Here is a 25,605-nt window from a genome sequence, read left to right as displayed (position 1 = left end):
AATCCAGACTATGGAAGAAAAGCACAATGATTGACACCAATCATACTCCTCATCTAATTTGCCTGGGTTTGCATTTTAAAATTCTTTCCTGGTGTTGTTTGAACCTAACAGGTTAAAAAAAGAAGACGACTTCACTCCAATGAGCATCTTCTATTTTATTTAAAGAAAAGGGATAAAATCTAAAGCCTAGAGAAAACCCTGCAAATCTACGATTCAATTATTTCAAATAAAGCACAAGTAACTTGTGTTGCACATAACATTTGTTAGCACTTTTTAAATCTGATCGTGCTAAAAGTCCATTAAGAACTCTGAATTTGGGTATGTATTTTTAAACAAATAAATAAATAAACGTTGGGTTGCACTCCCAGTAGATAATTTTACCTCATGCCATCTTTTTTAATCCATGTACTAATTGTAATCCCATTAAAGCAGATATAATTTTATTAGCATTCACAGTTCATCAAGCTAACAACAATGGCTGTGACTGCTGAGTTTAGAGAAAAATAAAAACTGCAACATCTTTTTTCTTTTTTGCTCTGATGTTTAAAGTAACTTGTAAACAAAACTTAATTGGCTGTGTGTGGTTTTGTAAATCTAAGATTAAATCCCCACTACCATAAATATATAGCCAATATGCAACATACACAAAATGAAGGTGCTCACTACATATTCAGAGGCTGCCACAGCATTTGAAAATCAGCCCTATGACAAAAACTTTGAGGACAGAAATACATTTATCGACTTTGGGTTAAATATAGAGTCTGGTTAGGTTACATTGAAAACAAATTCAAACATTCACAGTGAAAACGAAATGTTTTTAACTCCAAACCATCTATCCCTGATAAGAGCAATGTCATTTCCAAAAATAAATCCAGTACAGCTAAATCAAACCCTTCGCAAACAAAAAAGACTACAAATACCCAGAAACAAAAGGCAAAATATACAGAGTCATATTCCCTTACTCAGCATATTCTTATTCCTTCCTCGGGAAAAATTCCAATCCTGGTAATTTTTTCATTCAAGCCTCGTGAGTTTAAATCCCTTCTCCTCATCATGTACAAGGATGTTAATGAAGACTACCAAGACAGTATAGTTCTTACCTCCAACGAGATTCTGAATTTTGGAGTTGGGTCGTTTAGCATACAGTGGATGTTTAAATTTTGTGTGTCCTGACATCCGGCAAACTAGCTAGCTAGCCCCGATAGATTCTATTTGGTACATTCCCTTCTCCCAAACAACTAATTGATGCCACAGACCATCTCCTGGCACATACAACCCCCCCACTTCTGATTTTTCTTGCCAAACTTTGTGTCTTTAGCAGGATACCACAAGCACTTGTTAAAGCTAACACATGCACTGCAAACCCATTCTCACCCTGACACTTCAGGGCTTTATATAGAAACAGGATTTTCTAGTCTTACACCACCCGCTCTATTAATGCTAACCCTGCACATACAGCTACCCCTAATCTGAAAGAGCATAGCCGGCTCCTGGGTGCTCACCCTTCCCTGGCAAATAACAGCCTTTTTGTTCAGGCAATAGAATTTCTTAAGGATGTTAATGCAGAAAAAGGGTTTCTCTCCCCCCCCCCATACACACCCCCTCTTCTCTTCTGTGGGATTTATTTCCCTTCAGTTCCAGCTACTAAGGGGGTGGGGTAGGGGGTGGAAAGGCCCTTATTTTAACCACTTCTCCCCCATGACTAATTTTTATTTTATTTTCTTTAAAAAAAAGAAGACTCCACGGTAAGGAATATGTGGGTGGAGGGGGGGGGGGAGAGAGAGAGAGCGAGCGAGGACGGGACACATTTCGCTTGTTATCAGCCTGGTACATCCAGATTTGAGAGAAAATATACAGCTTCCTCCTCTTCCACATCCACTAAACCGAGCTGCACGTGCGCCCCCATCATTATGAATTATTAGCCAAGGGCAAAAAAGCCGTCTCCCCCTCACTTTTGAGAACCCCCATTCTACCATATAAAAGATGTTGCAAAAAAAAAAAAGGAAAGGAAAACCTCCTTTCTTCCCCTCCTCCCACCCTCCGAATCCTCTTGAATTATGATTTCCCCTTTCTAACATGCCCGCCTCGGCTTCTGCATGCGATGGAATCTCTGCCCCGGCCCTCCATGCAATCAAAGGCCAGCTGAGGGCTTTTGTTTGTCCCCGCGCCCCCTCTTTCCAAGAGTTGTTGTTTTTTTTTTAATTAAAAATTTAGAAAGTATTAATGCTTAATAAAACCAAAACAAGAAACAAAATACGTTAGCGGAAAGGGCATTTGCAAAGAGCAGCCGATCTACAGTGGTGAATCTATTAATTGCAACATATCTCTCCCCTCAACTCTATTTTTTTGGGGGGGGAGGGAAAGCTCCTCTTAAGTAAGCTGTAGAGATCTTTCTGCACGGATGCAATCGGAGCAAGGATCCATCAGCCTCAAGATCAAGACGCATTTTTTTTAACAGTAAATATACAATCTTTGCACAATTGCGCGCCCATCCTTTGGCGATCGCGACCCTTTTGCAGCCAGGAAGAAAAGTGACTGGGCCCTTCCCCCTCTCCCTCCTCCCCAGGCCCGATCCTCCTCTGCTCCCCTCTCCTCACCCCGGTGCCCCCCACTGACCTGTGTGCGTAGCCATGGAGATGGGCGAGGGGAAGTATTTCCCGGGCTGGAAGTGCCCCGCGTGCTGCACCGAGTTGTGCCCGGAGGAAGCCAGGCGGCTGGAGCTGTTGCGGTGGCCCCTCTCGGCCAGGAGGTGAGGCGGCGGCGCGAACTCGCGGCCATCCATCCCGGGGCCGCGCTGCTGCCGCCGCCGCCGAAGCCCCAGCAGGGAAGGGAGGCCAGCAGAGCGAGCAAGCGAGCGGCACCGACGGGCGGCCAAGCGGGCAGGCGGATCCCCCTCCGCGGAGGGAGACGGGCAGCGCGCAGCGCACCAGGCGCCGGGGACCGAGGGCTCCCCGCTCTCACCACGAGGCTCGCGGCAGCCCTCCGCGGCTCCTCCGCTTCTCTTGGCCCCGGGGATCCAGCCTCATTCTCTGCAGAAAACAGAAGGGGAGGGAAAGAGCGGAGAAAAGCGTGAGAAAGCAGCCGGGAACTAGAGGAGGTGAGCGGGGAAGGGGGACGATCCGAGAGCGCACGGAACCCAAGGCTTCCCCGCCATAGCAGCAAAAGGCTACTGGTGATTTTTTGTATTATTATTTTAAAAATAAATAATAGGAGGCTTCCCAACACAATTAAGCAAGCCATCCTTATCGATTACCGAAGCGAGCGTCGGATTTATCGCAGAGAACAGCAAGCCCTTTTAAAAAATTATTTTGGAGAGGTAAGACCCCCGTCGATTCGGCGCTTGTAGCTCGGCCCCTTTTGCGCGTTGCGCGGCTCCCCCGGCAGAGAAACGGTGGGAAGGTGTTGAAAAAAGAGAAAATAACACCCCCCCCCAAAAAAAAACCCCAGGGCGCCCAGGAACCGAGAGCGGGGGCTGGGAACGAAGATGGAATTATGCATCTTTTTCCCGAATGGCTAAGTTTTTATTTGCCTGCTGTAGTTGTATGTCGAGTTTAAATCACTGGATTATTACCCTTTCCCACCCACCCCCTTTGAGTTGCTAAGCGATTCTCTCCAGAGCTGGTCAATAGTATTTGGGTCCTCTATCCTGCTCTCTTCCATGGGCAAACCAAACCAGACGAATGCGTCGTTATTTTCATCACAGTGGAAAAGGGGGGGGGGTTCCCAACCTGATTTATTAAGCTTCGATCAATTGCCTTTCAAGTTATTTTGGGTGGGGTGAGGGTATTTTGAAGAGAAAAAGAAATTTCTCCCCTCCCCAATACACGGGCTTTGATTATGGGCGAGAGTTGCCCTGACGGGATCCAAAAAGAAAGGCCCCTTCAGCAAACTAGAGAAAAAGGAGATCAGCCCAGAGAAAAAGCGCTTGATGCCCTTCCACGACTCAAGCCCAGGAACAAATATTTCACTGCAAAAGACACCTTAGTGGCAAAGCCTTGCATTCTTCCTCCAAGGACAGAGGTTTAAATCCTACAACTGTATTCCTAGACAAAACAGTTATGTAAAGTCCTTCCTATCCATTCAATCCATTTACACGTAAGGGGTTTTTTTGGCTTACGACCAATGTGTAACATTAAGCCAAGAGGAAGGGAAAAGGGGGAATAAAAGACCTTCCTCGCCCCCCCTCTCCCCCCTTCAGATGTACCAAGCAAGGTTGTGTTGCATTGGAATATTTTTTGCTGATTTCTAACTACAAATATTTGCAACTCCCCTGTAAAAATGTGATATATGAATGGGGGGGGGGAGACTATCCTACTGCATCTGCTATGGGGGGTGGAGACACACACCCAAATTATTTAGATCCCTTCTGCCCCCATGTCCAGACAATTAAGACTACTGTACACATCTAATATTTCTGGGACTCAATAATGTCTGAAGGATTGATATCACCTACAAACCCAAAAGGAAAGGGTGGGGTATGTGAAAAAAGGTAAAGACTACAGTGTATTGAAAATACATAATTGTAAATCTTAGAATTCACACACACAGTATTGCATCTCAATCACAACAAAGCCACATACAGGCTGCAGTCCTGTGCACGTTTACCTGGCAGTAAGCACCATTTAACACAATAGGGTGTACTTCTAAGTAAATAGGTAGAGGATTGCAGTGAGATGCTTCCCATTTACTCAATACAGTTTTTAATTGCTGGATTCAACGCTTGCAGCTCTTTAACAGTGCCGGACTATTTGGTGTTTGATTTAATCTACAACTGAAAACATAATGTATTAAGTGACTACATATTTGCACAGCTGATAAGCTTTATATATATCACACACACACACACACACACACACGCTAAAAATATAAATATATGGGCAGCTTTTGCATTGTAAATAAATGAAATTACTAAATACAAAAGGGCAGGGTTTTTCTCTATTTCCCTGAATGGATCATCTCTCTGCCCTCAACTAAGATTTTTCTGCTTTGCAATTAAAAGGAATTATAAAGGATTTCTGTCTTCTACAATGAGGGGGGAGCAGTTTTTCCCTTTCAGCAATCAACAAAAATAATGTAAAAACCAGCGGATTATATATGAGGGACCCACTTCAAAGAGTCAGGAAAAGGGGGAAATGGGGGGGGGGAGAGGGAGAGAAGAATTGAAGCCTGGAAGACAAAAGCTAAATTAGCAGCTTCAGCAACTTTGGGGTTCGATACATCAACGTGAATGGAAACGTCTTGTGTAGGATTTCTCCTCTCTTCTCTCCCTCCCGCCCCCTTTTCTCTCTAGGAGAAGGAAAACAGTAAGAAAATCTGAGGTGCAAGACTGAAATAAAGCAGCTGATTGGAAAAACGCGATTGCAGGCCGATGCAAAGTTTCGGTCTGAGTGCTCCAGCAAGGCTTTCTCACCACGCCGTACCGCAGAGAGGGCTTGCTGCAAGATCGTGTCCATCCTGGTCGTAGTGAGAGCCGAAGGGGAAGGAGGAAACCAGGCTTCCCCCAGCGGCCTCTTCCACGGGGGCTTATCTGCAGAACAAGGAGGGCCTTAGGATCCATTCGCGTTAAACAAAACAAAAATAAGAGGATCTCGCGGGAGGCTTCGATCCGGAGCGCTTGCTTTCCGCATAGCCAAAACGACTAAGGCGATTCTTTAGAAGAACAAAACGCTTGCGAGAGCGGAGGAGGTTCGGAATGAATCGGAGGATTCAGACGTTGCAAAGGGAACAAAAGGATGTTGCAAATTTGCACGGTTCGGTTCCAGTCAGTTACGCCCCCTCCCCCCCAAAAATATATACAGATATATATATATATAGGGGGGGCAGAGAAAGAAATGGGGTGGGGGAAATGGAATAATCCAGTTTTATACTGTGTTGTCAAATCTACCGAGTATCCGCGGTTTTGCGCGCAGCAGAAATATTTTATCCTCTCGGACGGTTCCGAGGCGTTTAGTTGGGGGGGACGGGACGGGACGACTGGGAAATCCGGCGAGTTTTCAAACGCTTCGGCGCACCGATCTCGGGCCTGGCAGGGAGAAGGGAGAGGACCACCAGCCTCGGCGGTGCTTGCTGTTTCTATAGCCCAGCGAAGAGGCCTCTCGAGCGGCCGCGAGCAGAATGATCTTCCGGTGCGGGAACCTAGAAAGCTTCCGCTAGGCATCATCGGCCAGCGAAGAAATCGGAGAGATCGGCCCCAAAAGTGCCTCCCCGCCTCCCCACAGTGCATTTTATGCAATATTATACATTTTTCCAAATCTTTTTATTTGCCAAATCGCATGTGTGCGTGTTTGAATCTAGAGAGAGAGATTTAAAGGATGCCATACTGAAATTGCTGTGCATGTAGCTTTCCGGCCAGAGCCGCCCCCCCCCCCCTTTTAAAAATAAAGCTATCACTAAAGGGATCCGAGAAGGAAGGACCGAGAGAGGGGCGGACGCGGGGAGAGATCGGAGAGCGAGAGACAAAGCGCCTCTCCCAGCTGCTCCCTTGCAAGACGATTGCCTCTCCCGTGCAAAAACGCAACCTGGTTCAACCTTCTAAGCTGAACCAAAAACAAACGAAGAAAGGCCTTTACCTCCAATCTTAATGAAACATTTCCTCACAACACCACGACGGCATTTTCCTCGCCACTGCAAAACTTAAAAGCCTTACTTCCTACGTAAAATCGACATACATGCGCAGAAACACAGACAGGGGCATAAATAAATTAGAATGCATCTGTTCCAAGTATTTTAATTTTTTCCCCTTTGCAGTTCGGAATAGCCGAATATGCATGAAACACTTTCGGTCGCAGACTGCACTTAGCGTCGAGCAGAAAACCCTAACTCGCCTGCATTGTGATTTAATTTTTATTGTGATTTAATTTTTAAGCAAGGGGGGCTACACATTTGCATGCATTCCTTCTCCCTCCCCCCAAAAATACTACAATGCCTGCGTTTGTCTTGCAAAGCCCCCATTCACGACTACGTTAGGAGGGGGAAAAAACCACCCCCACCCCCCACACAATTCAACAACTAGAATTTCAGTAAGAAATATGCGAACAATCGTGGGTTTTGTTAGTACTGCCCGGAGCTCGGTACAACATTTCTAAGGCACAGCTGAACCACAGAGAAATAAAATAAACCTTCATGCACGTATTTCGCAGGCTTTCTTTTCGTTAGAAACAATACGCATCTCCTTCCCCCAAGGATGTCGTTAAATTATATTCAATTTAGTTAAGGAATTGATACAATTTAGTCAGAGGTTTGATACTAATGTTACACACAGCGAATACCAGGTGTCTGAATTGCCTTTAAAATGAAAAAATAAGCTCAAAATAATTTCTGCTAGCAATATTTTGCAAAAAAATGTAAAAAATAAATTAATTCAGACCTGACCACCGTGAGGGTGTGCTCGATAATAATTAAAAAATAATATATATTTTTTTATAAAAAACCCAAATAATGCACTTTTCAAAAAAATATATATATACTAAATAAATTTCAATTACTTACTGGAGGGAGGGGTGTTCCTTTGCACACAGGGAACGCAATACAATTAAATCAGTGACTGGGACTTTGTTGTATTCCTACTGGTATTTGCACTGTGCTGACTGTTGCACTGTAAATGCACTGGCTGCTGCTCCTTGCAGAAAGGAAAAAAAGACCCTGTCGCGGGCTCCAGCTTCCCCAACCTCGCAGCTCAGTCCTGCAAGCAACTCTCCCTGCATACTAATAAGCTCGTGCCACTCACTCAGGGTGAGCACGCTCGCTGATTGGACGCCCGGCCCTCTACGGTAATAAGCTCGTGCCACTCTCCCTGCGTAAACAGGCTTCCCCATAGGCTGGCGCGGGGCCAGGGAGCTGCCAATCAGAGAGCAGCAGGGTTACTACTCAACCCAATGGCGCCTAATTCAAGTCCCTCCAGTTGCGCAGCTCCCCTCGCGCAGCTTAGCCTCCGCTTTGCTGAATGGGGGGATACGTAGCAAGGGCGGAGGAGGGAGGGGGAAGGAAGAAAGCGCTGCGGAATGGGGAGGGGAAGAGCCCTGCCAGAGAGAGCGGCTCCAGCCCACACACGCACGCCAGCTGGGTGGTGAGGGGTTTCTAGAGGGGGGGGTTGCCTTGTTGTTGTTTCTTTCGCTTTAGCAAGGCTGGCCAGTGCGTGTGTGTGTCTTGCAGCGGCAGAGCCCAGCCATCGCTACGGAGTCGCCTTTGCACCGATCAGTGCGTTGGGGAGGGGGGGAGCGCCTGGCTCATGGCAGCTTTTTTCTCGAGCAAGGTATGCCTTTACAAACCAAACACTTAAGAGAGAGATTTACGACCGTAGGGGTCCCTAGCACTCCCGTGCATTTCAACATCCCTGGATGATATTCCGTGCTGGGGGGGAGGGGAGGGGAGTGAGGAGTCTTTAAAGCGCTCAAGGACACGAGTTCCCATGGGGATTCGGGGCAGGGGGGGGCGCAACTGCTTCGTGAGCACGTGCTTCTCCAGACGCAAAGGAAGCCCCTCTTCTTTCGCGCTACGTCGAGGCACATGCGAGCTCCCAGGTGGGTTACCATAAACCGAGATCTATTTATTTGTACAGTCATCCTTTTCCCTCCGCCCGGCTCGCTCTCTTTCACCCGCCGCACACTTCGCATCACCATTAATCCCATCATTCAACCACCTTCAAAGCAAAGCTCCCGACGCATTCGCTGAAATTGTAAAAAAAAAACAAAAACCCAAACAAGCAAGCAAACTGCAATCACGATTCTGTTGGCAGATTGTTCTTTTGCAACCATCTATGCTTCCCTCGATTACCTGCCATTCTGCTTCTTAAATAGGCCACATAATTTTCTCTGCTCCTTCCTATATAGTATTAAAACTATTTTTTTAAATAAAAAAATATCTGCATGGTGCAAAAACACACATCCCACACCGAGCCTCCGATTTTACACCGGCGATGGAGAGGTTAACCACACCGCCTTCCGTTTATTCCCTTCCTCCTCCTCCTCCTCCTCCCCCGCCCCGTTCCTTTCTTCCAACCCGCCCTTCCCCACTTCCAGGAGACGCCCGGATTGGTTGGCAGTCCCCCAGCCCGCTGTCCATCACCCAGTGTAAACAAGGCGCTGATTGGCTGCCCGCCAGTCCGCACTGGGCTGCCTGAAAAAAGCAATTACTGGCCCCGCGGTTTGCAGGGGGCCCGGGGCTGGTTTGATGAAAGGAGATAAGCTGGGGACTGTTTCCAGCGCACCCCCCCCAGGCACCCCCCCACCCCCGAGGCCGAGCCGACTGTCCCTGGAGCCAAAAGAAGGTCAAAGAGTGGAGAGGATCAAAAGGAGCAAAGAAAAGGGGAAACGGACTGAGTCACTATTAGCGAGTCTGAAAGCAAAGCCATTCATTCCAGGCAGGGTGGTGCTCAGGCACCGCGGGGCGGACGGGCAGCCTCGCCTCCCTGCGCAGGATTGGGGACCGGGGGACCCGGCAGCGCCCGCCGTCGCAGCACCAGCAGCGCAGAATGGGCACAACAGCCGGGGAAGTTCTAGCGTTTCCAGGGGAAGAGAGGGGAGGAGAGGCAGAGGCGAGGCTTCTCCTTCCCGTACACGGAGAGCCGGATGGGCGGGATGCCCCGGGAAAGCGGGTCCGGCTCCGGCTCCTCTCCCCACTTTGCAAACGCAGCTGGTTCCCACATATCCCCCCAGTTTTCCAACAGGGCCATCGCGCCCTCCATTTTGCCAAACTGCGTGCCTCGGGATATTCCTCCGAGGATTTTTTTTTTTTCAAAAGCGGAATATGCGGCGAAGCTAAGCGGGAGAAATGCCCGCGCCCTAGTGATCGAGCGAGGTGGGAAGGCAGGCGCGCGCGCTTGCCGTGCGGTGGCGGCGCAAAGATTCTCTTCCCTATACTGATGGGTTTTTTTTAAAAAAAAAAATTAAAAGGGAGTGTAATTGATTTGGAAAATGCAGAATAAATCAGAATAACCCGTAAGTAATATTAGATTACAATGGAGCTATTCATTAACCGGTGGGGCAAATTGAATTAAGGCGACCGAGAAGGAGCAAGCGTGCGCCCGCCTGTATACACGCAAATGGGTGTGTGTGTTTGCAATTCTCACCGCGGTGGTGACTACTGGGGTTATAGCGAAGTCGCCTCGTGTTAGAAAACCTAGGAAGGGCACCGATTGAAACAAACTTGCCAGCCCGCGGATTGTTTGGGTGCTCACTTGCCAAGTTTTCTATTTCTGCTCCTAATGCTGTGTTGAGATTAAACTGTGAAAGAGCCGACCCGTAAGCACGAGCCGCGCGGACAAGCCTAGGAAGGCTTCCACTTGGAAGACACTTCCTAGGATAAGGCCCCTTGGACGCAGCGGCGACGGACTGACTTCCCAATAAAACACGCGCAAAATTGCTTAGGAAGAGAGAATCTCCAAAGGGAAAGAAACTTTTAACCCAAGAGGCCCTGGGTGATTTCACAGGCGATATGTGTGTAGAGTGATTGAGAGAGTTCTACTGAGAATCTTAATATCGTATCTAGAAGAAATTACAAACGTGCAAGCCATTGTTTTTCTGTTTGTTTTTTTTTTAAGAGGGAATGGGGTTTTGAAAAGGAGCGTGTTGTGACCAGGGGGTGGGGAGAGGGAATAGTTTGACAAATACAAAGCAAGGCTGTTGAATTGCTGATTTAAAAAGTGACGAGTGGGAGGAAGACACGCAAGTGCACTTTCAGACGGTACCTTCACCTGGAGTCTGGGAGAATAAGAGAAGCTACGGAATGGGCATGCAGATTTGAAGTGGAGTGTGGAAATTGGAGGGATGGTATTCTCCAGAGTTTTTTAAAAAATCACCAGTAAACAAACACGACTCTCACGCATGCACAAAATAACGATTGTGTGTTGTCCTCGATCTCTTCAATCTGCCCCTCTTTCTGCTCATCCATCAAGCCAGGCTTTTAGCCAGGACACAGGCGGGTGGGGTGGGGTTGGGGGGAACACTCTGTGTCACAAGAGGTGCGATTGTGCCTGCCTTCCAATATATATATATATGGACTGTTTCTCTAACAAAAAGCCGTAGGCTCTGGATTTTGACAGGGAAACTTATATGAAGGTATACATTCAGCAATCTACATTAAGCTGCAAGTAGAGAGTCCAGATTTATTTTTGTAAATATCCACTCGCCCTAAGGAAAATTCAGGTCAGCACAGAAGAAACACGGGAAACTTTTGAATCACGATTTTTCTAGTGGGGGACAGAGGCAACGTGCCTACGTGTCTTCTGCATTATCTCTAAATTATCATTAGCCTACATCTTCTGAAATACAAATGAAGGAAAGGAAGTAGGTTTAAAAACAGAAAAGCGAGTGAGTTGTAAATATTTTCCTCGGTTTTGTATTCCGCCTTTCTTCCGTCATGGAACCCAAGACTGCATACATGTAGTCCCTGAGCGGTCACCCATCCAGATCCTGACCAGATCCAGACCTGCTTAGCTTCGGCTCAGTGGGGGGCCTCCTCCTCCTTCACACCACAGTATACCCAGCTAGTCCAGCTTGGCACCCATTAAGAACCCTTCTTCCTTTCCTGCAGTCCCATCATTGGGGAGTCCCTCCTGTCCGCCCTTAAATTCCCAACTCCTTTTAACCGTGGCTCCCTTGTCAAACGGGCTCCGCGTCCACCTTTCCACCTCCACCTTTGTGGATCCGGCGTTAAACAGCAACGTGAGAGGAAACCCTTTGTGCGAGAACTCTCCGCTGTTTCCCCAGGTTTCTGCCTTGGTCTGAAGGTCCAGAGGAGAGCTTTCAACTCCGCATCCGTAAACAGATGAGAGGGGAAATGCGGTCTCGAGGTTTTCTCTCCGCCTGCTCGTATTGCCTCTCCAGATGTCCAGAGATAAAGGCAAATATGGCTACGTTCAAACGTTACAGCCAGACCACTAAGACGCTTTATCCCGACGCGCAACGTCCGAACAAAAAAACTTCGCCCCTTGATCCCATTTTGCGGGGGAGGATAAGGCTGATTGGTTTGATTTTGGAGTTGTTATTTCAAATTAAGGGAATTTAGCACAAGCAGCTGGACGCGTTTACCGGGAGGAAGCCAATTCCAGCTTCCTGGATCCTTTTTGCAGGTCATCATATTTAGGAGCGCAAAAGGCGATCCTAAAACACACTTTAATAAAGTCTCCTTGAAATATATACAACTTTACTTCCAAGCTGATGTAGTTGGGTGGGGGCGGGGAAGTGTGGACCGTGCAAACAGCAAGCGTTACGCGCAATCCTATGCGTGTTTACTCTCGGGATTGAAGCATGACCTGGTGGGTATGGGGCCCGATTCTGGACAGTTTGCTCGAAAGCGCAAGTCTCACCTCTGTTAAGATTGCAACTCTGCACAAAATTGCATTCGCAAGCCTAATCACGTCTACTCAGAAGTAAGTCCTGTTGAATTCAATTGGGTTTACTCCCAGGTAAGTCGGGTTATGAGGATTGCAGCCGAAGGGCCTTTGGGCGGGAAACTTGGAAAACAGTTGATTACTGACTGTAACAACAACAACAACAAAGGGCGGGGCTGCTGCCCCTTCCCCCAGCAATTCCAGGGGTTGGGGGGGAATTAGAAAGGGGAGACTGCAAAACTTCGAAGTGCGGGGATGTGAAGTAGTTCCTAGGCCTTTCTTCTCCCCTCCCCTTTTTAACTATTTGTTGGGGGGGCTTGCACGAGGGGGGGTGTAGAGGTTAGAGGAGGGAGGCGGGCTGCTGACCACTCTTTCAGGTGGTGTTTTGTAATGAATGCGCCAGGTCTCCGAGAAAGCAGCGGTTGCCCTGCAGTGGGGAATGGATGGAAGGGTAATTAATGCAAAGTGACTGATTGCTCTTGAAGAAGGCCAGTCCAGCAAAGGGGATTGTCCCTGGTCATTGAAGCGTCCTTTGATTGACACTTTCCTTCCCAGCCCCAAGGCGAAGGCGAGGACCCGAAGGCGCTGCGTTTTGTCACTCGGCTCAGGCCACGGGGGTGCAGAATCTTGACAAAACAGGCTTAGCAAAGATGGTTTTTGTGTGCGCGTCTACGGGATTTTTGTTTGGTTTTTTTTTTGTGGTGGTGGTTCTGTTTTTAAGGCGAATATATTTCCAGAACCGATAATATAGTAAGAAACTGTGTGTATGTGTATGTTCCACCCCCTTAAATAATTTCAAATTTTAAAAAAAAGATTAACAAATTGAGAGAGAGAGAGATCAGCGAGGGGAATGGAGTCGAGAAACAGATGCGCCCATAAGCGAAGCTGACCAGAAACGAATCTGACCCAACTTGTCTCGATCTAAATCCTGAATCACATCCTGAAGCTTCTTTGTTGTTGTTTTCCTTCCTTTTTTTTTACCATTCTAGGATTCTGATCAGGACAACCTTAGGACTTGCTGGGTCAGGGGGAAAGAAACACCCCCCTTCAATCCAGAGTTCCAGATTTTTAAAAAGAAATAATAATAATAATATGAAACGGATGTCCAAGATTCGTATTTTGGCTTCCATATCTGCTCCGCGTACTCCCCCCCTGAGTTTCTCTCCCCCCCCCGTCCCTTCCTTCTGTTCACTTCAGATTTTTTTTGTGTTTTTCTTTTATTGTTTCAAAACAGTTGTTACAGCAAATAACTTTAGACAGGACTAGTGTATAAACCAGAGGTCTGCTGGCAAATTACCAGTTCACTCGTACTCTGCCTGCTCACTTACACAAAGTGTGTGTGTGTGTGTGTGTGTGTGTGTGTGTGTGTGTGTGTGTTTAGAGATAGTTTTGTATTCTCCACGAAGGGAATGGAGGGGGGGAGAGAGAGGAGAGGAGGTAGAAGAGAAAGGGGGAAACTCCATTTAGCTTTTAGATGGGCCGCAAGTACACTGTCAGCAGAAGTTACAGCTTCTCTCCCCCCCTCCCCATTTTTAAAAATCTGTCCAGGGGTAACAAATGTTTTTAATTTAACAGGAGCAAAGCTTCGGTATCTCTCTCAGACTTCCTCCATAAGAGAGCGAAGATAATGGAAGGAGAAATAAATATTTAGAGTAGGCTTCAGAAAGATCGCCTGGCACCCCTCAAATATATATATATATATTTGTAAATTCGTCCAAAGCGCCCGCTTAACCGTCACGCTCACCTTTCCTCTCTCTTTTTCCTTTAAAAAAATGATAATGGGTGTTTAGAAGCTGAAGTGAATGGGATAAATCGATCCAGGATCGATCATGGTCCCCTGGCGACCCTCATTGCTCCTCCTGAGCAGTAATCCGGATTGGGTTCAGTGGGCGCTTACTCGCAAGTAAGCCTCGCGCAGGCTTGGTCTGCCGCTGCTGCCATTAAGCCGCGCTTGGGACTCCGTTAATATAGCCAGTCTCATGCAGAGAATTAAGCTCGTTTATCTCGGGACACATTAAGATTTGGTTCATCTCTCAAGGCCAGATTTAAAAGCCAAACTGTCTCCCTCTCTCTCCTCTCCTCTCTCGAAAGCAATTGCTAGAACTCTGGTTTGGTGATCAACAAGATCCTGGTCAGTTTCGTTCTCTCTTATAGAGAGAGGGGGGGGGGAAAGTGCCTTGTCAAGGAATCGCGTTTAAAGCAGAACTGGCACAAGGCCTCGCAAATCTCGGTGTCGTGTTCTGTCTGCGAATCAATGAAATCGAAGTATTGAGGGAGGGGGTCGAGCAGATACAGAGCAGGATGCGTGTCCAGCGCGGCTCTTCAGCCCTCAGGGAAATCTCTCTCTCTCTCACACACACACACACAACCCTGACATATTTAGAATCGGGCTCTAGCAGAAGCCACTTTTACGTAGGCAGCTCGACTCTCTTTTCAGTCCGGTTTAAAGCCATCTCGCTCCGATCCTTCACGAGCTACTCGGAAGAGGAGAGAATTCTGATTCCCACATCTAAAGCCCAGACTACGAACTGCATGGATACTTGGACCAGATGCAGAGGACTCCAGTGGGCTTCCTTCCCCGTTAGCCCAGGTCTCTGCCACCTTGTCGCGAGTGGTGCCCTTGCCTTTTTTAATGTTTGCCATCCACCCGGATGAAGACTTCTGGAGAACTCGGAAGTTTGCACACTATTTCGTGGCTTTTTTGCGTTGGCGAAATAAAGAGGTGGCCTTAAAAAATAAAAAAGGACATTGTTCTCCTCTCCCTTTGCGTCTCCCCTCCGCAATTGTCTCCCCGCTGTCAAAACGCACAATGCAATTTCCTCGGGGCAGGGACCTGCCACCCACTTCCTCCCTTCAAAGAACACCGTGGGTCTGTTATTATTATAATTATTAAGCTGTTCCACATAACTAACTTGCGATCTAAGTTCACAATATCCTTCCCATTTTTATGTGTTTTTTTGGTAGGGAAAACGTTTGTTGTGCAGCCCGTTAGCATCTTTTCCTCTGTTATAACGCGCTGGGAGACGAATCTTCACATTAAGTTCAGTATTCAAACAAGCTGGCATTGGAAGAAATGGCAGATTATTCCCCCCTCGCCCCCCCACCTTTCTTTTTTCCTCAAGGTAACCAACATGAAAACATCTCCTTTTCATGTCCAAATGAATATGCAATCATTTTAAATTCTCAGACCTCAGCTAACCTTCACACTCTGGGGAAATGTGTTAAAATATTGCAATTTAATATCTTTCCATCTGGAAAAGAGAGAGAAGGAAGGAAGGAAGGAAGGAAGGAAGGAAGGAAGGAAGGAAGGAAGGACGGGGGACCCCTCCCCCCCAGTATGTCAAATAAAATTATGGATTAACTCAGCACGCTAAATAATTGCCTAATAAGGGCTGGGAGACGCAAATCTTTGCATTTGGGTAATTGTATGTTGGGTGCCTTGCCTAATGCAATTGTTTGGGCCCGGTTCATTGTTCCATGTGCTATTTGGTCAACGAGCAAATTAGAAACAATTTCTTGGCTAGGAAGAATTACTCTTAATTCTTCTCGCGCACAAAACGCTCATTGGAAACCGGGAGGAAGCGGCGCGGATGAGGGTGCGGGGGGGGACCTACCCACTCAGTACATTTAACAAACTTTTAAAAACGGGCTCCGATTTTCTGGGGTTGGAGAGGTTGGTGGATTAGAGAGGGAAGGAGGAGGGAGAAACGAACGAACAAATGAATGAATGAATGAATGAATGACACGGTACGATCCTGAACGTACATGGAGTACATCCAATTGATCTCTGCGTAAAGAAAGGAAGGCAAAGCATTGCAGCAGCTCGTTCCCGGGTTCCTCTGGAAAAAAAGTATCCGTCCGGTAGGTCCACCTCGATTTGTTAGAGGGGGCAGCCTGGATCTCCTTAAAGCCAATGAGCTACCCCGCGATCCCACACACACACACACACACACATATACACGTGTCCCCGGGTGGAGGGGAGGCCGAGCACGTGCTGCGTTTTGGCTGCCAACAGCCCCGCGCGAACATGCCCTGTTTTATTTTACATGCTAAAAAACAGACTACTGTAGGATTAAAAAGAGAGAGAGAGAGAAAAAAAACCACACGCAAATCCAAACCCTTCGGGGACAGAGACAGGGGGGGGGGTTTGGCTTTCCGGGGGAGGGGAAGGAAAATAAGACACCTTGGTCGTGCGGTGCACGTCTCTCCACATCTGCCGCCAAAACCAGCTATTTTCTGAGCTCCCCCGTCCAACCTGGCTCGGCTCGGTCTGAGTACTTCGGCTCAACTGGCTTATGAGGAGCCTGTTCACGGAGGTTTCCTGGTTAAAACCCAGTTGTGCTCCTTCCAAGGAAGGGGAGACCCCACCTCGGATCGGGGCGTCAGGCTCCTTCGGCCATCGTTTTAGATGCCCAGAGCTTCCCTTTTCTCCACCGCCTCCCTTGTCCCACTGAACTGATTCTTGAAAACCTGCACTCTTCCCCTTATCTAACAAGGACAAAGGCGAGAGGAGGGAAAACCCAGTTTATGGGGCGCTCTGTTTGCGCTGCGCCTGCATTAATGTTTTAAAATAAAATATATATAAACACACGATCTAGTCTTTCGGGTGGTATGGGGGACAGTTAAAAAGCATAAAAATAAACAAACCTTTTAGGCTTGTACACGAATCTCTCTCTGACCCAGTTCAGGGGATTCTCTGCTAAAGGTTAGGCCTAGCGCATCTTCAAGAGGGGAAAGGACAGACTGGGGCTTGTGTACTGGACACACGGTTTCTAGGGTGTGTAGGTGTGTATACACACACACACACACACACACACACACATTCATATTCATTCATTCCCTAGAAATGAATATATATCACTCTCCCTTATGTTTGCGAAATATCTTGGAGGGGAACCCGGTTCTCCCTTCTGAAGGATGCTCCCCCTTTTTGAAATGTTTGCTCCTTTATTCCAAAATTGCTCCATGGACTGTTGGAGGGGAAGAGACATCTTGCATCTTCCCCCTCTTCCTTTCCAAAACAAACAAGCGAACCAAGTGACACCCACAAAAGCAACTCCTGCCTTGCTGTGCCGGGCTTTCCTTCTGGTTTCTTCCACCAGAGGATGCCTGCTTTCCAGGAGTGCCGCTCGCAGCGCGTTGCTGCCTCGGTTCATTCCGCGCCTCGCTTTCCCCGCTGTCTGGAAAGGGGGGCTCCCGAGTCGTCGGAGATGGGCGCAACCCCCTCCCCACTCCAGAACCGGGCTGCAGCTCCTCCGAAGAGCACCAGCCTGCTGACCAGCCTCGGAAAGCCTCAGTTGCTTAAAGAGACTTGCAAGCGAACGAGCGCTGCAGTTTTGTGGTCAGGGATCCCCAGGAAGGTCACCCAGCCCTCTCCAAAACTGACCCCTTTGCCTAATATAGGACACTAACATAGGCTGGAGATTTTGGCCCTGGGTCATCTTCTTTAGCCTCCCTCCATCTCTCAGGAATGGTCCCTTCAAAGTGAGCTAGACCAGGATCAGGATAGCAGAAAAGTCAAGACAACGCATTTCCCAAGTCTTCCAGATTTTCTGAATCCAGAGCTCGGAAGGAATTCAGATTCTTTGAGAATCCCCCCCCCCTGCTAAGATAGACCTATTATTATTATTATTATTATTATTATTATTATTATTAAATTAAATATTGTATGTATGTTTGTTGAAGCTGGGAGAATTTAGGAGCTTGCATTATTCATGGGGACCGCAAAGAGTAGTAAGGGAAATGAAAAAGGCGTAGATTTCGGGGGAGGGGGAGTGTGCATTGAAGCAAATTTGGCAGGAGCGAGTAGAAATATCAATGATCTGGACAGTCCAATCAGCCGGGAGAAGTGGGGATGGGGGGGGTAGAGAGAGAGAACGAGATAGAGGCAGAATCCAAATAGATCTACTCCCTTCCCCCCCCCCCTTTCGATCAAACCTGGACAAGATATCAAATGGTCAAATTCCTCTCCTCCCACCCCCACTCCAACATACTATCTATCTATCTACACACACACACACCCTTCCCCAGGCAAACACAAGATGTTTTCTGCACTAGGCAGGGAGATCCCCCACTAGCCCCGGTTCTTTATGCATATACAAAGGAAAACTGACAAATTTGTTAATCAAATAAATCTAAATAGATAAAGTTTATAGTGGCAGACAGACCGATATTGCACAGAGCTTACAACACATTTTTAATCTCAAAAGAGACATCTCTGCTGCTTCCAAAGGCAGGTTTTTTTGTGTGTGTGCGCGCGTGCTTACGTGTGAGCGAGGGCTCTTTGCACACAGCAAGAAGTGATTTCTAACAAATAAGGGGTCCTACTTTGCTCAGAGCTAATGAGCATTTATAACACACCAAGAATCTTAGTGCACATATATTACACACACACACACACACACACACACACACACTATTTACATGCATCCAGTCCATACAGAGGGCGGCTCAGCCCTGCACCCTCTCCTCAAATCCCAATGAACTGTACAAGTCATAAGGGAAAGCGTAGTTTAGCTTTAAAAAGAAATTGTGGACAGTGTGATGGAAGAGGCCAACCTGGCGTAGAACCCCCCCCCCAAAAAAAACATTCTCTGTTGGATCACCCCCAAACAAGGGATTTTAAAAAAGGGAAAGGGTGGGGGCAAGTCGGTGTTCCGGACCCCCAAACCTTGAGCTAAAGCCCTGTTAAATGCAGAGTTGTAATTTGTAGCTAAATATATCCTAGTGTGTTCACACACTGGAAGTATAATTCACTGTGTTTGTTGTGTGAGGTTATCAAGCAACCCGCCCATCTGGGTTAAATTAAAGCGAGTTTAATAAACGATCCCAGGCGTAGCCAAATCTCTCTTTCCATTCTGGAGCCAGATTGATAGGCAGATATACAGCACCGATCGATCGATGGGATACAATTCCCACCTACCCACCCCCACCTTTTTAAGAAAAAGGGAGGTATAGAATTTGAGCTGCAAATGGAAAAAGTAGTCCAGATTTGGGACAAACCTTCGGAGGCAAGAGGCGCGGTGTGGTCTGTGCTATTTTAAGTGTTATTTTAAGAACGAAACCAACTAGCCATCGAGCATCTATAACTTCCCCTCAACACTTTCTGGATCAAGTTGAGGGTTTGGGCACTTTGGTGATGAGAGATCGTGAATACACAGAAACACACACAGGACCCCCGCCCCCACCTCCCCAAGCTACCTGCAGATGCCGAAATAAAGGTTCCTCGAATGCCATCCACTGTCCCTTCTTTAGAGTCAAGGCAACCTAATCCCAGCAAGTATTTGGGGAAGGAAAGAAGAGTTATTTGGGGTGGGGGTGGGGAGACGAGAGACCATTTCCCCCGCAAACATGTTGTGACATGTCATAAGGGTGCCTGTTTTGATAAACACATAATTAGTGCCAGGATGTATGAGCAGCTGCGTAAAAAGGCGCAACTTAGATAATAGCCGCTGCAGCAGCAGCAGCAGCACACACCCAAAGAGCGGATTTGCAAAGCTTTTAAAGCGGTCATTAGGGCCCCCATTGGCTGAAGGGGGCCCAGCCGGATTGGGGGGGTCAGGCAAATGGGAGCGTGGAGGGAGGGAGGGAACGCCCTCCCCACGCAGACACCCACCCACATCCACACAAAGAAAGGGGGGAGCAGCAAGTGATTCCTAGGGTAGCCTCCACTGGACAGGATTCATTGCTGGGGTGGAGTGGGGGGGGTCCAATCCTTTCTGTCCATTTCTCCCTCCCTCTGCCTTGTTCCCGCGATGGTGCTGGATGCTTAACTACTTTTATTGTTGTGTAAAGTGAAGGCCCTGCTCTCTCTCTCTCTCTCTCTCTCTCTCTCTCTCTCTCTGTGTGTGTGTGTGTGTGTGTGTGTGTGTGTGTGTGTGTGTGTGTGTGTCAGAAAGACAGACACTTTAGCTTTCCCAGCCAGGGAGCTCCTACCTCCAAGGCAGGCAGGAACGAAGACCACGTAAAAACCCGGTCACCTCCCCCGTCTCCAAATCTTAGAGCATCCAAGAACCCCTTTTCAGAAAGGACCCCTTTTATCGTCTTCATTTTAAAAAAGAGAGGGGGGAGCTCTCTCCTCTCCGGCAATGGTCTTCTGCGATGGGAGAAGGGAGCAACTCCAGGCTCTCCCCACCCCCCAGAAAGGAGGGAGAGGTGCGGGAGGAGGCTTCCAGTGCGGGAGAGAGCGAGGGAGAAGAAGTGTCCGCCGCGCACCTTCCCTCTCCCTCTGCACTGTGGGCTCGTTAAGAATCAATGCAAACTAACTGGGTTGGGGGGGGGGGATTCAGGGATAGGAGGGAGGGGCTCCTCCTGCAGAGGCTTTTTTTTACACTCTCTCTCTCTCTCTCTCTCTCTCTCTCTCTCTTACTTTAAGCAGGGTCTTCTAGAACCCAAAACACATAAGGGGAGCATTTGAAACGCCATGCCCCGAAGAAGCAGAAGGAAGCCATCCAAGAGACTGGCTGATATCCCTGTTTTTATTCCTCAACTCCCCACTCCTCAAGTCCCCACTCCCCTTTCCACCCCAAGCAACTTTTAACACTCTTAACTTCACGGCTCTCTAATAAAAAACAGCGGCGAGGGTTTGCACCGGATTGCTGGTGAAAGACTAAAAGTCACTGAAACTCTCTTGTGTGAGTGAGAAAGAAAGGCGCGCGCGCACACACACAAACACAAACGGGGGACGCACAGCAGCAACTTCGCCAAAGCCCTATGCATTAGTCCTATTTTCTTTTTCCTATTAAAGATCAATAGATTCTAAGAGAAGATACAGGAATTAATTTTTTTTTTCTCATGCCATTTTTCCTGCCTTTGATTGCATCGCCCGTTTCCACGCGCTTCCATTCCCCGGTTGGTACTAGCAGTCCCCTCTCGCCCACCATGAATACAACCATTGTTACCACGTTGTTAAATTGTACCACGTAAACCTCATGGGGGGAGCTTTTCTTTTTTAAGTTCGTGCGTTTCTTCTCTTTCAAAATGGGAGGCATCATATCGTAGCTGCAGCCGGCTCCTCCGCTTCTACATCCATTCTCCCTACCGAAAAACAAGCGGGCGAGAATCTGGGGTCCCCCCTCCTCCCTTTAGACCCCAGATAATCCATGAATGAAATATCGTCTGTACAATATTCCAGCGGAACTAGATTCAGCCCAGTGTTCGGGGCAGATAATTCTGACATTCTCCTCAATGCAGGACAGAAGACGCCATCGTTTTATACACCTTTTTATTTTTTCTGTCCAAAAATGGGGCACAGACTAGTCATTCTACGCTTAACATTAGGCGGTGGTTGTGGGGAGAAAGTCTTAAGTCCTTCCAAGATTCTCTTATTCTCTCTCTCTGCCTCCCTTCCGAAATCAGAGAGGGAACAATACGATCTCTCCTTAATGGAGGTTCTCCCCCCGCTTTAAATTTCTCCATTTCCCCCAAACCTCCTCCCCCTGCTCCCCAAACGAAGCTTCCAGTTTCCTGTTGCAAAGGGGCGGCAAGGGGGGTTAAGGAAAGAAAGAGAGAGAAAAAGAGATCCCCCCACTCGTCTACCCTAGAAACGGAGAAAAAAGGAGGCAGGGAAGACCATTGCGTCCCAGGCTGCCTTTGTGCTGCCTCTCCGGGATCGACAAACTAAACAAGCCCTTTTCCCGCGCCTCTGCCATCGCGAGGGATGGCGAGAGAGAGAGATCGTGGGGCGAAAGGATCTTCCGTTCTCTAACTTCGGCTTCCACACAAAGGTAGAAAAGGATCGGAGGACTCTTCTTCCGCCTCCCTAGCCTCCTCGGCCTCAAGATCCAGGGGCCGGAGCTGTGCGCCCGGCCGTCGGCTAGAACGCAGAAGTTAATTTTATTTTTTTGTATTTTTACACTGGACTATTTCCCCCTCGGAAACAGGCAAGCGAAGAGCCGCAGCGCCTCCTTCGTCTTGGCCAGCGAGGGAAGAAGCTTCGGCTCGGAGGGGAGCAGCGGCCTCGGCGGGAGACGAAGCTGCTGCGCTCGGCTGGCTCGGAGCGAGTCGCTGGCCGGCCATCTTCGCGGCCTCTTTGCTTTCTTCCCGCGCTGACCCGCGCCCTCTTTTACTCTGGGTTTGGTTGGTTGGGGAAGCCGCCTTCTGCTCACCTTCCTGGGCTCCGATTCCTCCGAGGAGCAAAAACAAAAGCAAAACAAAAAGAGCCGTATGTATGTATGTTGGGGAGGAAGGAGGGCCGGGAGGAGCAGCAACAGCAGGAGACCTGGATTTCTACAAACTCGTCCCCCTCGCCGACGCCGATCGCTCTCTCCCTAGGATCGGTGCGGTTTCGCGATTGGATCCCTGCCCCCCCCCACTTTGAAAAGCGCCCCTCTTATCTTAAGAGTGTGCGATCTCTCTCTGCTTGATCAAAAAGAGATCATACTCTGTGATTGCTAGCAAACTGCGCGCAGAGGCAAATGCTCCCTTTCCCCCCCTTCCAAATAGCCCCTTTTCAAGGTTTAATTAAAAAATAAAGAAATGGGAGAGTTAGGGAGAAAGGTGCCAACGGGGATCCTTGGTCGGTGGAACAAAATAGACAGCAACAACCAGGGTTTCCCCTCCGTTTCTCCTAGCAGTGGATGAGTTTCACCCATTAATAGAGGGAAAAACGCCACACTATATGAGCGCACCAGAAAGAGGCAAGGAAACAACGTTTTCACAACAAAATTCCGACCGGCAAGGAAATCTGAAAAGGATCTAGCAAAAGAGGCCTGGGAATGGGGAGAAGGGGACGCCGGGGAGTTGCAAAAAAAAGCTATCCGGTTACGAGGCCTCCTTCCTAAAGCACAGTTGTTGTTGTTGCCGCCGCCGCCCCCTCCAGCTGCCGCCGCCTCGCCAACCCGTCCTTTCACTACCTCTTTTGTTAACAGAAAAGTCAATCCCTTTAATTAAAAATCGTTAAATAAATCTATCTCTTTACTAGCACAAATATACTTTCTATACCGAATTTGCAAAGACATCGATAGGTTCTCGCGCGGCGAGGTCCAGAGATAATTTGATTTGAGGAGGAAGAGAAAATAAAAGAAACAAGAGACTTTAAAATATAACACAGATGCACATCTACATGCTTTTTGGCCTCTTCAGAAAAACAGAAAGTTAATGCTTTTCTTCGTACAGAAATTCCTGTGTCTCTGAGCAAGCTTTTTTTTGTCCGAGGCACTGGATTTCTCAGATTTCTTTTCACGGCGCAACCCTGCACATGTTTACTCGGGAGTAAACGCCCCGGTGCTGCCCATGGGGGTTCTGAGTAAGGCCCGCACCCGGACGAGGGAATAAGCCTTATTGAAATTACTTGTGAATAAACATGCATCGGATTATTATTGCTGGGTTACTTACTCTTCGAGCGGGAAACAAAAGCGAGGCCTGAACAAAGCAGATCGCAGGGAGCCAAGCTTAAAAACGGGCGTAAAGAAAAAGTCCGGTACTTGGGAGTGTTGCAATTGGGAAACGAGGTGGGGTTTTATATTTTTTTAAAAATGCTTTTGCAAGCAACTTTAGTTCGGGGTTTTGATTATACAAAGAAGGGGGAGAAGAAGGGCGATTTGCGTTTCGATTCAAAGGCTATCTTTAAAACATTGCCTGCGAGTCGCGGCCAACGTTTGGAAAGGGGATTCTACTTTCCTTCCTGCAACAACGTGGAGGCGCCGCGGATTTTGTTCTAAGCTTTGTAGCTCAGACTGCTGGTACGCTTCAAAAGCAAAACGTCCCCCTTATTAATCTTTTTTAAACGGGGAGCCCTCCTGCCCCCTTCTAAACTGACCACAGTTCTATGAAAGGGCATCACATTAGTTTTATTGTTGTGTACAAAGTTAACAAAAAGGAGGAGGCGAAGAAATGTCCATTTCCACGCAGCCTTGCAAAACGGTGTGGGTTATCTCCTAGCACCCCGATTTCAAAAATATTAAGAGATAAGCGAGGTGATACCGCTACGGGGAACCAACTCGGGTTTTCTAAGCCTGTTACCTCTCTTTTGTGGGTGCGGGCAGTTTAAGTGGGGAGAGAGAGAGAGAGAGAGTGTGTGTGTGTAAACCCCCCCCCACACACATTTAAACACAAAACCGTAACTTGGGGGCAATAAATTGTACACTCTTCCTGAATGAATAAAGTTCCTTTACAGAGCAAAATTGCATTTTGGAGGGAGGGGCATTGCGATATATATATCATGTATGAATGAATTGTTTTCATTTTGAGGGGGATTTCGGCTGGGTATGCGCGCGTGGAGGTTTTGAAGGAGAAATCTGCAAGGAGCTTCTTGAGTTACAAGATGGGGGGGGGGAGAGAGAGAGATGTACAAAAGTGGCAGGCAGGGGCTGGGCGAGTTGGAATGTTTTTGCCATGTGGTGGGGGAGGCAGAAGGCGACATTTCTCTTTCCCCCCCCTTCCCACTTTGGAATTAAATCTCCATTCATGCGGCAGTTAATGAGAAGGAAAACAGAAGAAGAGAACGCGTTAAAAATAATAAAAGGGGGGGCGAGAGAAACTTCGCAAATACAAACAATGAGAACAAATCGAGACAAAACAATTACTTACAGATCGCTGCTTTCCTGGGTCAAAGTTCTGTTTAACAAACCGCAGGAACAAACAAACAAAAAAAATCCACTTCACTGTAAAAAAAAGGGGGGGCCACTGGAGATATCCAAGTCGTGGACTGGAAAACGCCAATATTAGAATACAGGTGATTCCCCCCCTTCTCTCTCTCTCTCTCCTTTCCCCGGAGCTCCTTTCTTTCTCTGTCTCTAGAAAGCGGAAACTGGAGATGGTTTTTGCATGTGTGCGCGCAAGATCACAGATCTCTTTTTTTTCCCCACACCGCCGCTGAGGCGTTTGAGGATTTGCTTTTTACGGCGACGGCACAGTCCTCTCTCTGGCTGCTGCTGCTGCAGTTGCTGTTGTTGTTATTATTATTATTACGAATTTGGCATTTAGTCGCGAGTCTTCTGCTCCCACTCCGAGGTCCCCCTCCCCTCCTACTTGCCCGTGTGGAGTAAATCCATTCAATTAGGGCACCAAGACGGAGCTGGAGGCTCTATAATCTCAAATTTATGGCCGGATGACGTGCCTCTCTCTCCCACAATGGAGACCAGTGACATTAAACAGAAAATTGATGAGAGAGAAGCGAAATCTAATCTCTTTCCCCCCACTTCTTATACGCCATTGCTGCTGCTGCTACTCGCTGGCCTTTTTTCCATGGTTTGGAGCGGCGGGGTGGGGGGCGGGGAGGGCGAGACAGGATTTTCTTGTTGGTTGCGGTGGTGGGTGTGTGAGAAGGGAGCGCGCTC

The 25,605-nt window shown here is 47.9% G+C and overlaps 1 protein-coding gene and 1 long non-coding RNA gene across 9 annotated transcripts in view; one reads left to right on the top strand and one right to left on the bottom strand.

The window, feature by feature from the left end:
* BAHCC1 (BAH domain and coiled-coil containing 1) overlaps positions 1-25,516 on the bottom strand; it is a 117,535-nt gene extending 92,019 nt beyond the window's left edge. For 4 of the 8 annotated variants that reach the window (XM_083727338.1, XM_083727340.1, XM_083727344.1 and 1 more), the window contains exons 1-2: positions 7,489-7,704; positions 2,617-3,029 (exon numbers count right to left, since the gene is read on the bottom strand). In XM_083727338.1, the coding sequence (XP_083583464.1) occupies positions 2,617-2,782 (166 nt within the window). In that variant the 5' untranslated portion in view covers positions 2,783-3,029; positions 7,489-7,704. Of the gene's footprint in view, positions 1-1,100; positions 1,454-2,616; positions 3,030-7,488; positions 7,706-24,856 lie in introns of those variants that run through there. The other 4 variants (XM_083727339.1, XM_083727342.1, XM_083727345.1 and 1 more) reach the window with 4 other exon arrangements.
* LOC310839308 lies at positions 2,974-7,417 on the top strand. The gene is made up of 2 exons (XR_014561417.1): positions 2,974-3,097; positions 5,291-7,417. It is a non-coding gene; the product is annotated as an uncharacterized lncRNA (long non-coding RNA).
* Positions 25,517-25,605: the final 89 nt, after the last annotated feature.

This window comes from Podarcis gaigeae (assembly GCF_964106915.1).
Source record: "Podarcis gaigeae genome assembly, chromosome: 2".
Lineage (NCBI taxonomy): Eukaryota > Metazoa > Chordata > Lepidosauria > Squamata > Lacertidae > Podarcis > Podarcis gaigeae.
This window is presented reverse-complemented; position numbering and strand designations above follow the sequence as displayed.